The sequence below is a fragment of the Excalfactoria chinensis genome, chromosome 2 (assembly GCF_039878825.1).
Source record: "Excalfactoria chinensis isolate bCotChi1 chromosome 2, bCotChi1.hap2, whole genome shotgun sequence".
NCBI classification, from domain to species: Eukaryota; Metazoa; Chordata; class Aves; order Galliformes; family Phasianidae; genus Excalfactoria; species Excalfactoria chinensis.
Genome location: NC_092826.1, coordinates 25,706,716 through 25,721,207, shown reverse-complemented (window position 1 = coordinate 25,721,207; position 14,492 = coordinate 25,706,716). Strand labels below are relative to the sequence as shown.

Below are 14,492 nucleotides of genomic sequence, written 5' to 3'. Positions count from 1 at the left end.
TGCAGGCATAAGGACCTTTCTTGATTGAGTACTGTTCTAGATTTATTATAATGTTCTTTATTCTTTCTCTTATTGCATTTTTGTTTCATTTATATTTGTTGGCTTACAAAAACCTAGAAGCACAGTACAACCAACAGAAAATAAACCCGATCAATTATTTTCTGATACTTTACAATGGCATCAAAATGTGATTATGCCTTAAGTTTTAGGATTTTTAACAAGATTTAAAATAAAATAAAATAATTTATGTTTACAGAATATATATACTTTTTATGAACACATTGTATTGAGATTAGACAGTTTGATATCTCTTTTGAGTAAATTTAAAGTATCTGCTTTTTATATAAATATATCTTTTTGGTGCCCTTGATTACTATCCTTCATAAAATAAGGCATTTTGTTTCAGCGCAGTGGGGTATATCAGAGATGACTGTTGCTTTATGGTTTCTCCTGATAAAAAGACTGAAGTTTAAAGTTTAAATTGAGATAATTTTTAGTCTGACAAAATGTATTTTACTTTCTTCAAATAATGTTCTCAGAGATCACATCTGAAGCATTCACTACTTTACAGGAAAATAATTGATCAGTTATTCTGAAATACTCATAACTCATAGGAAGTTTACTACTCTTTCAGAGAATAAATTTTTCCTAATATCCAACCTGAATCTCCCTGGTGCAGCTGGAGACCATTTCCTCTTGTCCTATTGCTAGTTATGCAGGAGAAGAGCCCTGCCCCCACCTCAGCACAACCTCCTTTCAGGAAGTTGTAGAGAGTAATGAGGTCACCCCAGAGCCTCCTCTTCTGCAGACTAAACAATTCCAGCTTCCTCAGCCACTGCTTATAAGACCTATATTCCAGCCCCCTGACCAGCTGTGTTGCCCTTCTCTGGACACGCTCCAGGGCCTCAATGTCTTTCCTGCAGTGACAGACTCAAAACTGAGCACAGTACTCAATTGCGTCATTGGCCATTGGCCATACATATAGCTTTGTGTTTCTCAGTGATGTCAGTTTAACTGCAGTCAGTTTGGTCACAGAGCTGTTTAGTGAACAAATCTATGTGTGCCTCCGGTGGCGCAGCGGTAGAATTCCCGTTTGCAACACCAGGGGGCCCGGGTTCGAATCCCCCCCTGTGGAGCAGGGGGTAGAAGTGCCGCTCTGCTACACAGAGGGCTCGAATCCCGGGAGTTGGACTCGATGATCTCTAAGGTCCCTTCCAACTCGCACAATACTATGATACTATGATATGATACTATGTGATCAAAAGTGTTGGGAGAGGGAGCCAGGGGCACAAGTATTCCCTGTCCTGTGATCCAGGCACGAATGTTCAGAACCTAATAACTTCAGTGAGGGAAGAGTGGGGAGGTCCTTGGTAAGACACATGAAAACTATGAAGACGAATCACAGATAAAGATCAAGAGATCTTATTCTATTCAATACACTTGTCATCTTGGATTATAGTTTCAGTCATACTATTTCCAAGCTATGTTGTAACTTCAATAAGAAGTTAAGTACATAAAACTATTTCTTACTTCCTCTTAGGGACTACCTCTAATGAAGGTATTCCTTCTCCTCTCATTGGTGTATCATAAATCTTCAATTGCTCCCCCCCCACACACCTTTTATTTATTTATTAATTTATTTATTTGTATTCAACTCCATCAGAAATTTTAAACTATGATCTTGACTTGAAGGATAGCCCTGCATATTGCCTTTGTTCCCATCTGCCAAGTTACTCCTTAGGCTTACAGTGTTTTTGCAGTTTATTTTTTCACTTTGTAAGAGGAAACCAATGACAACTAGTTGCACACATCTGCAGAGAAGGTGCACTCCTTTTTCCTAGCTCAGTAATTGTCCTCTTGCAGATTGTGATATATGTATCACATGCCTGATGTAGCATTCTTCCACAAAACCCCAGACACTGTAATCACACTCATGCTCAGTGTTTACCAAGTTTGGAGAAGAATAGCTAGTTTTCTTATTATTGCTTTTTTTTTTTTTATTTTTCCAGTCTTTAATCTTCTTTCTTGCCTTTTTTTATCTTCTCTAAAACCTGACACAGCATACCATAGCAAAAGTAACTAACTGTGAAACTACCTTATTTCTTTTTCATGTTTTTTTCACTGTTTATACTTAAGCAGAACTGAAAATATATTCACTGCTTTTTGATGGCATTGAAATTACTAAGCCTCTTTTCATATCGAAGTGTTTGTGGTGCTAATAAAACTGAACAATTTTTGATAGATAACTCAGAAAGTAAATTCCTAAATGATCCAGACCACAGCTGATTTTGCCCACAGGCAAACAGAAATGTACATTCAGCCATCCAATCTTGACATTCTGAGCCCAGTTTCCATCCTAGCCATATATGTGAGATTTCCACCCCTTAATACTTCATGGCTTTTTACTTTCGTTTCAAGAAATAAACAGAATTTTGATTCATTGTTTACTAGCAGGAAAATAATAATAATAATAATAATGCCTTCTGTAGATACTCAGCTGTGCTTCTGTTATCTTAAAAGGAAAAATGATAGTACCTGCATCATATAAAGAAAAATCAGAAACAGAAACCGTGGTGATTTTTCGACATTCATGGTTTGATGAGGCAGATATCAGATAAATAGTATCTCATTTTGCAACCAATGTTGTTTGATAATTGTCTTAACATTAGAGAAGTCTTGATAGTGAAAAACTGTAATTGACAGCGAACAGAGCAGGATCTTTGCAAACATGGCAAACAAATAGCAGAATTATTCATTTTTAAGAATTTAGTAATTCTATAAATGGAGCAGTAATCTGTAATGCAGAAGGCTGTGCTTTTGAACACAATTTGTGGTCTCTTGATTAGACATTTGTTCTAATGTAAAGTAACTCCTTTAATTGTGTGGAATTTTATACACAGTTTGGCTTGGGAAATGTTGATATCCTGCAAGGGTGCAGCCTAAGTGGTTTGGAAACGGCCATAGACACATGGCACGGCATTACAGATTCAGATTTCTGTGAATACATAAGTAAGGTTGGATAAATGAGGGGCTGCAACATATAATAAATATATTGTAGTCCTAAGAATCATATCAGAAAAAAAAAAAAAAAAAAAAAAAAAAAAAAAAAAAAAAAAAGATTTTAGTTTAAGAGAAGATGGATTGGATTGCTGAGTAAGATTACAAAAAGCATTAAAGGCTGTGCTGTTTACAGAACAGAGGGACAATAGTGACATATTAATATTCAGTGAGCTATTAGCAGTGAAATTTCCCTACAAGAAGTTTATTTTTTGGTGAATGTGCCAGTCAAGGAGTACCCAGCTTGAAAATATATTGACCTGTTTGCCAGTATTTTTACCTACATACTGCAGATGCTGCATAATTTCTAAAGAAAATTTATTTTTTTAATGAATATGTTACAAATTGCAGGCTTTTTTGTTAGGTTGTGATTACTATTCTTCTCAGAATATTTTAAAAAACACTTGGTATTTTACTGAAAAATAAGAAATGTATTCATAAATGTGTGTGAATACGTTATGAAACCTAGGAAATGAGGAATTTATTATATCTATTGGCATGAAACTGTATGTTGTATTTTTTGGTCTTGAAAGAATGAGATTACTCCAGGAAACAGCATGACAAACATGAATCATACACTGTCAAAACATTGCCCTTCCAGTAACTACTTTCAGGAGTTAGTAGCGTCATTGAGGGAATAGAAGATTAAACCTCTAGCCTTGGGATCTTCAAAGACAATGCCTGCATTAACCTCCATCCATTTGTGACTACAAATAACTGTGCAGTATAATAGTGTGCATTAGATCTGTAAATGCTATTTTGTTCAGCCCACCATGGTGAACTAATTCTGGACATTTTTAGACCTGATCATACTGACTTGAATGTTCTTACTCTGATTCAGAGCAGAAAAGGGTCAGGTGACATGAACTTCATGCAAACATTGATTAAAGCTGTTAGAAAGAAGACTTTAAGGTAGATAGCTAAGTACACCACTACATTTTTTTCAAAATTCTTTCCTTTGTTGAGAGTATAGATTTTTGCAAAATGTATTAGCATATAATAAGAAAAGTGAATTAATATTGACAGCAGTGACATGGAGTTCCTTTTCTTCTTGAGCTTGTTTCCTTTGCTTATTGGAACAAAGGCGCCAAATGAGTATGTTTTCAGCTGGGGAAGGCAATCAGAGCCAGGAGGGTTCTAACCTGAAAAATGGATTATTAGATGGATGATAATCAATGTGATCAATGTGACATGATTCAGGTTTTGTTAAGGATCTACATAACTTCCGTCATGTGTAAAAAAAAAACAACAAAAAACAACAAACAAACAAACAAACAAACAAAAAAACTATTTTATAAAATTTCATAGAAGAATTTTAAAGGATGTATACTGTATTATCTTGGGCTGACTTTGAAAGCTACCATTATATTTGATCTGGTATTCAGTGCACATTGCCAGCATGCTAGGTTAGAGAGTTTCCACAGACAGTATGCCGTGCTAAAAGTTCCCTAAAGTTCTTTTTCTGCACAAAGTGCTCTGGCATTACCTTGTTACCTTATTATGGGCCTAGATAATAATTAGAATGGACTAAATTAATCAGTGACATTTTCAATATTTGTATTTATTTTTAAATAGAAGTCAAATATTCCATTCCTTTCATTTCAAAACTCCAAAAAGCCTAATGTCATCCCACTCTTGCAGTATATTAAATTCAGGCAAACTGCGTTTGTGCTGACTGAAACATACAGTAATCATAGGCACACAAAGACAGAATGATACAACCATGCAGCTTTATATGGACTAACCTTAGTATCTGCATCACCAGAAATAATGTATGAGATCCACAACAGCTTCAAATATATTGGAAAATCACTTTCTTTTAGGGAAGGGAAGGAGAATGGACCAATAATGGCTATTTCAATCTCAGTGGATAGTATATCAGTTGCATGAAATATTTCTTTTGTGGTTTAATCCATCAGGCAGCTCAGCACTATACCATCACTTGCTTACTCTCCTCTCTCATTGGGATGGGGAGGAGAATTGGGCAGGGAAAAAAAATACAGAACTCATGGGTTGACATAAAAACAATTTACTAAAACAGAAAAGAAAGAAAAAAGAAAATAATAATAGTAATGATAATATATTTACAAAACCAGTGATGCACAAAACAGTTGCTCACTGCCCACCAGATGATGCTTAGTCATCAAACAGAGGCTGCCTGCCCAGCCAACTCCTCACATTTTTAAAAGTTTTTTTGCATGATACCAGATGTTGTGGAATGTCCCTTTGGCCAGCTTAGTTCAATTGTCCTCATTCTGACCCCTTCCAGCTCCTTGTGCCCCCTCAGTCCACTGTACTGGCTGAAATTCTTTGGATTCCTGTTAGAATTATTAATTCTTCCTGCCCACCTCTCAATTGTAGTCACTGTCAGATAAAGCAATATATGCTATCAGCAACACACTCATGTTATTCTCCTTCAGAAATCTGATTTGAAGTTGTAACCCAAGATGAATTGTCTAAGACAATTTTGTTCCTGACCGCTGCTCTTCTTGGTTCAGGATAGACAGTTTTATTATACTGAAAAGTCAGAATAAGACTAATAAGTCACTTATATTCCACATATTTTTCTTACTTGCTCTGTAGAGGTGGAAATTATACTATCACCACTAGAAAAATATTGATTCATAATAAATTACTTTGGAGAATACTTGCCTAAAATCCATTTGCTTGTGTACAGTACAAATATTGTTAGTAATGTTATCTACTTTTTCCTGTAAATAAGTATTGGGAAGGAGAGGCAATGATTCCTTGACAAGAAGCAATATTGATTTACGTATCTTGGGTCAGATTTGAGCTATAAGAAGCCATCTTTATTCATCTCCATGCTCAGTCCATGTCAAAGATGGGATTTAGATAATCAGCATTAACATAGGCAAGCTTAGCAGCAAGGGAAACAATCAAATACACTTTTTTAAAAAATTAGATCCTGTAAAATGTCTCAAGACAAGAGCTTGGTTGCAAGTGGTAAAGTGCTAAGTGGGAAATTTGTTGTGTTCTTATCTTAAACACATAGTGTGACAGTATTGTAACATATCAGTGGTTATAAATTGATTATGTATGCTGTTCCAGTGATTGATATTAATTGAGCAACTTTCATGGCATAAAAATACTTTTGTCTTCTGCAATTATATGTAGATTACAGTGTTAGACTTTTCATAAAACTGAACTCAGAATCAAAAGGAACAACAACCTCCGTCTTCTATGACCCATTTGTGCTCCCAGTCAACATGCTTTTCAGTGTTTCAAACTGATATATCGCCTTGGACAAACCAAAATTTTATAGTGGGAAAACTATTTCAGAAAAGAATGGAAACTCCTGATCAGTGCAGCTTCTTTTACATTCCTACACAATCATAATATTATTCCCTTTGTTTACTGCCCACCTCAGTATTTCTTGCATACTCAATACCTTTTTTTCCCCCAGAAATAAATGAATAAATAAATAAATAAATTCAGTTTTAAATATTTTTCCTGGAGGTACATGACAGCACTTCTCAGTGCTTATCAGTACCACTCTTTTTGAGAAACTGCATTTAATTATGTGAAATTTCATCAGAACTCAAGAGAATTCAGTATACCGCAGGCTTGAAAAGAAAGTAAAATATCTATAAAAGTTATTTATAAATGGCATTTGTAAAAATGATATAGCTTGTTATTTTATATGGTGTTGCAGTTTAAAAACTTTTATATTAATTTGTCATATACTGAATTAGCAATTTAAATAAAAGAGCAACAGATAATTGTATTCCTTTACTATGAGAAACACTTGAACTAATTTAAAGTAATGAAGCAAATTATCTAAAACCATTTAGTAGAAAATACTAGAGAGGGGTCAAACTCAGGGCAACACTATTTAAATCAAATTGAATTCCATCTTGAGAATGGATTTCAAATAGATTTTTAATTGCAGTATTTTGTCCACAGGGCATTCTATCACATGCTTTCAATATAAAAGTAAAATCCAGCAAAATATCCTTCATCATAACGGTGCCAGGTCTCATTTCATTACACAGTTTCTATGCTGTGATGTCTGCAAAAATGTTACTAAGCTTTTCATTTCTGCTCATTTTGCTCATAGATAATCTCTTTAACCAAACCCTGGATAATTTACAGGATTGGCTCATTACATTAAGAAGGAAAAAAATAGGAGAAAAATAAAACAAAAGCATAACACTAGCTGGATTTGAGGCTGGTGTAGACCTTGCAGGAAAAGGACTGACATACCCATGTGAAGTGTCCTGTCATTTTATTGCTCTCTGGAATAATGCTTATGCATGGGAGATGTCAGACTAAGCATTATCTTGGTGCTTTGAGAGTTTGATGCACAGCACAGCAGCCTGGGATGGAAAGCATTTACATCAGCCATGGGGCTGCTCTGGAGAACCATGGAGAGAGTGCAAGCAGATCCATCTTTGGGCTTCCATTGTGCTTCTAGTAATGATCAACAGTGATCCCTCTTCTAATCTTTAACTTCTATGTGGAATATAACTCCAGAAAAATAAATAAATAAATAAATAAATGACATAGTCTTATAATCCTTTCAAAAATACAGTGATAAACACACAGGAACAGAAAGAACATCATATGCAAGTCTGTCAGGACTTATTGAAGCAATACAAGGCTCAAGTTGATAGTTTCTTGTATCTCATCACTAATGACGACAAGACAGTGTCACCACTATGATCTGGAGTCATCACAGAAGTCCATACAGAAGCAACTGTGAATTACTCACCAAAGAAAAAGCTCAAGGCACATCTCTCAGTGAGTAAAGTAATGAGCACTATCTTTTGGGACAGGAAAGGGGTGATCCTTCTGGATCTCCTGGAACCCAAACAAACCATCAGTTCTGACCTCTACATCATAATGCCGACTAAGCTGAAAGCTCAGAGTTTCAAAGTCACACCAGAGAAGGTGACAACCTTTCTCTTACAACACAATAACATAGAATCATAGAATCACAAGGCAGGAAAGGACCTACAAGATCATCTAGTCCAACCATCCTCCCATTACCGTTACTACCACAAGCCACTAAACCATATCTCATAGCACCTCATCCAGATACCTCTTAAACACTGCCAGGGACGGCAACTCCACCAACTCCCTGGGCAGGCCATTCCAGTGCTTGAATGTCAGGTTCCATGGCAGTTTGAAGACTGTGGAGCACACTGCCAGTCTTGGCTGGACTGTCGTAACACACTCACCTCATAGACCAGAATTCGTGCCTTCTAACTTCCATCTGTTTGGATCTATGATGGACGGACAGCAGGGGCAACAGTTTCATAGCACTGATGCCCTCATAGTAGCTGTGAAACAGTGGGTCATCTCCACTGGTACAGATTTTTATGAATGCTGCATGCAGGCTCTTTCTGTCACTAGTAAAAATGCATAGCTAGTGGAGGTGACTATGTAGAGAAATTGTGTTTTGTAGCTCTGCTCTATCAAATAGTGTATTGTGTTCTTTGGTATCTGTTGTAGCTTCCATGGAAATAAATAGGTGGCATTACTTCTAGTTTGAAATATTGGAGCAAGAATAGAGTGTAGATGAGGATTTTTAAATTCATCCTGGTTGGTAGGAAACTACCTGTAGAATAGCCGCCTGACAGTTCACAGTGGTGCAGCTCCTCACAGAGACAGCAGCAATGGCAGGACATTTGAGAGTGACATTTTTTACAACATTTTTTGGAACTGTGCATGATTCTGTGTTTAACGAACTGGAAACATTCAGCTCCAGTGCAAAGTCGGTTGTGGAAGATCTGCTACAATTTCTCAGAATGAAGAAGTGAGCATGTTGTAGAAACAGAAGATATAAAAAAGCAAACAAAATGGATATGAAAGCCATCAAACAAGGAAAATTAGGAAAGTATTTAAAGTTACATTAAATTTTATGTCTAAAGTTTAAAAACAAACAAACAAACAAACAAAAAAGATGCATTATCTTTCCTGAAACATTGCCATTAAGCAGGAAAAAGCTCCTCTATTAGCTTAATCTAGGCTACACAAATCATCCAAATCATTGAGGTTTACAGGGTTCAGATATGCTGCTTCATAAATGACTGCTAAACCAAACTTCAGTCAAATAAATGAGGCTCCCTTCAACTAAAGCTCCTGGAATAATGTCTCAGGCCCTTCTATGGTTTTCAGATTGTGCATTCATCCCCAGATGAATTTCATATTGAGAGTATTCATTTTAGATTAATCATATGAATGTTCTAAGATTGAATTAATATTTATGTATTAAACACATGTTATTTGCTTGACAGACTTGAATCAAAGGAACCTTTTCTGTCAGTTGGGTAAGTAGGAATATGCTTATTATTTATATATTCAACTATCATACAGTATAATGTATGGGATAATATCAAGCATAAACATCTCTTATCAACATTTCAGTTATTTACTATACCTAAGCTCATGAAAAGTTGATATCACTCTATAAAGACAGCAGCTGTAGGTATCTTTCTTCCAAATATTACTAGAATGTATATTTTGCTTCTACTGACTAAATATATATATATAAATATATAAATATATATATATATATATAAAGATTTAAGAATTAAACATTGCATCAAAAAGTAGCTGTTTTATTATTTTGTTTTCACTGATCTTTCAGTCATATATTCTCTATATCACTTCTCTAGGCCGATGATTGAAGAACTGATAGTTTCTTTTAAAATAAAGCTTTAGTGACAACTTGGTAACAGAAAAAAACATCCAATTTGTGACTTAGAAAAATATGTTTTAGCCTTATTATAGATCATATTTACAATTATATACCTATTGCAGCTATTGTCTTCATAGACATCCATGTGAAGTTATTTAGTCTCTGTTAAAATGATTAACTTATCCTTCTAAAAGCTTACTTTTAAAAATGATGCATTTTGAATTATATATATATATATATATATATAATTTTCTAAAATTTAGTCCTTATATATATACAATATAATAGATATTGTATGTTATATTATATAGAGAGAGATTATAATTAGGTATCTGTGTTCTACTTTGGAGTTTAAAGTTTACTTCCTATGCACTGTTTTTTGTTTAGCTTCTTTCTTACAAAACTTTCCACAGTTTCCTAACATTTTCATTCCCATTTCATTTTTCTTCAGAACTGTATATTCTTTTTTTCTTGTCATTCTCATTTGTCTCAGTTCACAACACCATATATTTCATGCTACCAAAAACATTAACTGTAGATCAAATTTCCCAGTGCAAATTAGCCAAGTAAGGGTTAATTCTACCAAATAACTATCAGTAGCTTCCAAGTAAATGCATTAACTGCAGACTGAAAAACTACTTCAGGTTTTGAAGTGTAAATTAGAAATAGCAAGCACAGTATATCAGTTAAGAACATAGAAACTCAACAAATCAGTGTGAGCAAGATTGGGATATGCTTCAGGTTTTTTAGCATAAAGTAACTTTGGCTTGTTTGAGTACATTTTAATTTAATTAATTACCATTTCTACTTTCTACAGGAAAAAACAAACAAACAAAAAACTAAAAAAAAACTGCTGAAAAATAAGTGAAATGTTAATCAAATGGAGGGAGCAGAGGCACAAGAGAGTGGGAGCCAGGGAGGTGCTCTTGTTTTGAAATGCCCATATTCATTACCAGATTTAATAACTTTCATTATTACTTCCTGCTATTCCACTTTGCAACTTTGATACTATTCTATACTATTTACTATATATGTGCCATATTCTGTACTATTTACTATACTATTTTAATATATTTTTTTTATACTTACGCTATTGTAATGAAATGATTACCTGAAAACCTCAACTTTAAGATTAAAAAAAAGAAGTTTCATGTCATTGTGGCTGAAGAGCAGATAAAACTGAAAAATAAATAAATACCAGCAAGCAAATAAAATGCAATGCCTATGCTAGTAGTAGCAATTCACCTAAACAGCAGCTATCATAAAATAATAAATTCTATGTTTGTAGCTCATGCCATGATTTGAAGAACTTTGCTTGCAATTTTGTTTGACTTCATGTCCAGATGAGAAGAGTGGTGGCCATGGTGTAAATGCACGTTACCTGCCCATAGTCGTATGCAACTTTACTGACAAGCTTGACTCCTCCCAGGAAATCTAACTTAAGCAAACAGATTCAGCCTCTTCCCAGAACCTGCCAGAAGTTTGGCTGTAATGTACTTGAATTATTTTTTCAAGTTCATAGTGATAATGATTGAAAATGTAAAAATTGGACACCACCTCTTTCCTACTTTTTCCTTTCTCTGCTACATTTCATTCACCTAAAAGAAGAGTTTTGGTGTTTGTTTTTTTGACAGAAGCAAGAACATTGTGCTCTGAGGAGGGGCATAGGCAAACATCCACCTCCTTGATACTAAGGGAGATGTTCCTACTAGTCCCACAGTAATATGAGGATTCACTTATTCAGGGGATGAGCTCTCAGGCTGAGACCTGTGTCTGAGGTTTTAACTAGACTGATAGCTGCAACAATCTATCCTTTAAAATACACTGCTCCCAAAAAAGAACACTGACGAAGACTTGGTTAGTCTAACACATGGGTGCCCTTAACACCTCTTGAAGCCAGAACTGGTAAAAGCAACAGATTAAATTACCTCTAGTTTCTACAGATTACTTGGTCCTTCAAGCTAGCCTTTAATTTATTTTCCTTCTGCAACAGAGATTTGTTTCCACATTTTCATTATACTGCCTGTAGGAGCTAATTATCCTTTTTCATTTTGCCATGTCGAAGATAATGGCTTTCTGGTGCTTTTCTGTTTTAATTCTTTAGGTAGAGGAAGGGAACATGAAGTGGGGCAGTCAAAGAGCTTGAGCCTGTCACGCTTTGCTTGAGCACTCAATGTGTGTACTGAGCTACAGCTTTCCAGAAAGATATCCCACAAGGAAAAAGTGATTCTTAAAACAACACATTGCTTATTCTTTCTCAGAAAGCAGATAGTGATTGACACAAGCAGACCCCACTCTCAGTGCTGTGGTTAGTCTCTCAAAATCTGGGAGGAAACATCCCCTGTACTCCCTCAGAAAAGGAAATAGCATTTATCCTTCTTTTTATGCAAAAAGATATAGCAGGGTATTTTGTTCACATGGCAAGGTTGTGTTAGTGGGGGGGCTGCAAGGGTGGCCTCTATGAGAAGCTGTTCCAAAAGAGACCCTTTTCAGGAAACGGCAAAAACTGCTGCACAACAGCAGCTGGGAGAGAGGAGTGTGTGAGAACAGCCCTTCATGCAACAAGATCAGTGCGGAAGGATGGCAGGAGGTGCTCCAGGTCCAGAGCAGGAGCTCCCACAGCCCAGGGGAGGCCCATGGCAAAGCAGGCTGTCTTCCTTCAGCCCACAGGTAACAGGTAAAACAGATGTTCTTGCATGCCCATGGAAGAGTCCATGGGGCAGTAGCAAAAGTGGCTGAAGGAGCTGCAGCCCATGGATACCCCCTCAGATGCAGTCCCAGGCCAGAGCTGCAGCCCATGGAGAGCAGCCCATGGTAGGGCAGGAGGGCTGGGGGAGCTGCGCCTATGAGGACAGTGTGGAGCAGTGTGCTCCTGAAGGGTGGGCCCCATGGTATGGAGCCACATTGGAGCAGTGCTGGGAGAGCTGTACTCTGTGGGCAGGCCACGTGGGATCAGTTTGAGAAGGACAGCATCTCTGGGAGCAACCTCACGTGGAGCAAAAGCAGAATGACCATGAAGAAGAAGCAGAGATTAACTGACCACAACCTCAATTTTCCACTCCCCTGCTCCACTCAGAGGGAGAAAATGGATGGGAAGGAAGATGTTCTGGGTTTGTTTTTAGTTCTCACTGCTTTAGTCTGCTCGTAGTTGACATTAAATTACATTATTCTCCATACACTGGATTTGTTTTACCTGTGACAGTAACTGTTGAAGAATCTCACTTATCTCAACATACCAGGGTTTGTTTTTCATATTTTCCCCTTTGGCCTTTTAAGGAGAGCAAGTGAAAAAAACAGCATGGTAGAGCTTAGCTCCTTAGCTCCTTACAAATGTGAAACCACCACAGCAGTGCTCCATTATTCACTGTGCAAGAGATGGGTGTATCAGTAATGCCTGAGGTTAGCCAGGCCCTCAGAAGGAGCCACCTCCTCCTCCAGCCGGGACACCCAGAGCAGGAGGCCCTGCTCCATAAGTTCTTCAAACTTTTAAAAAACATTTGTCCTTTTTCTCAGTGTCATTTAGTAGTATGTTGCACATTGCTGAATTCAGAAGAGACAAAGAGAGCAAGAAACAGAGCTGATTTTTCTGAGGCTAGTAAGAGCTTAGATTCATCTATATCCGATGCAGAGAATGGGATTACTTCTTGGTAAGCAGGTGATAGCTCTTCACTGTGATGGGCTTTGAAAATACATGTGTTTTATACATCTGGCTCTCAGCTGAGATTCAATCTCTTTGTTTTGTGTGCATGTTTAAGAAAATACAATGCAAAAATCTGACTTTTATTTTCAAGATTGACTAGTTGCTGTAAACATTATAAATTTAGGAGGAAAGCCCAGAGAGGGATGTGTGTGAAATTAATGCGTTGTATGCATTTATTACAAGATGAATGGTTGTCTTGTAAGAAATAAGAGGGGTACAACTGGCACTAATTGCTGCATTTTTTCACATTCTCAGTAAATCCACTACTGTTCTGAATGAACTACTTCCTTCCTCACCAAGATCCTGTTTCTAGACAGTATATGTTTATAGAAAATACAGAATAGTCATGGCTTTGTATTTTCAAATCACAGCCTAATCAAAATACCGTTTGAGTCAGAAGTATTTCTAGAACATATGAAGGAACGTAAATGTGCTGAGCTTTATGAAACACTCCCGAAATGCATAAAAAAAAATTCTATAATTTTCTTCTTGCAGAATTATTCTGAGAAATATCTAAGAGCTGAAATTTGTTTCCCATACTTTCTGTTTGAGGGTTTCTGTTCAATAAGGATGTTTTGCAGAAAGTCTGTAAAAAGTCCTGAATTCAGACATCTTTTTGAAGGTTCTTACTATGGAGAAGTGACAACATTAAAATTAAATGCCTGGTTAAAACCAAATTCCCACTGTTATGAATTAATCGATCCACTTCCATAACATACAGATTCTTTCAGCTCATAATCTGGGCTTCTTTTCAGACACTAGTTTATAAGGCACAAAGCAGAACATACCCACATTCTGTAGCTCTTGTACAACAAATACCAATAATGCTTCTCATTCTGATTATCAGATAGCACCAGCTGAAGGAGCAGACACTATTCCTACTGTTCCCATCTGGTTTTTGAAGAAAGATAACTAGGAAATTATTTTCCTTCAGTGGAGTGAAAAAGAGGAAAGGAGAGATAGTGGAATCATTTTGCACTGTTAATGTGAAACCAGTAACACTGCCAACCTGAAAATAATTTCTAACTGTCATTCTCATGTAGTCTAGGTATTCAGGATTGAAAAACATGG

At 36.4% G+C, this 14,492-nt stretch overlaps 1 protein-coding gene across 9 annotated transcripts in view; it reads left to right on the top strand.

Moving 5' to 3' along the window:
• Nucleotides 1-14,492, top strand: part of RALYL (RALY RNA binding protein like) — a 359,319-nt gene that overhangs the window by 294,504 nt on the left and 50,323 nt on the right. For all 9 annotated transcript variants that reach the window (XM_072327245.1, XM_072327247.1, XM_072327241.1 and 6 more), the window contains one exon: nt 9,318-9,350. In XM_072327245.1, coding sequence (XP_072183346.1) covers nt 9,318-9,350 — 33 coding nt within the window. The remainder of the gene's footprint in view (nt 1-9,317; nt 9,351-14,492) is intronic.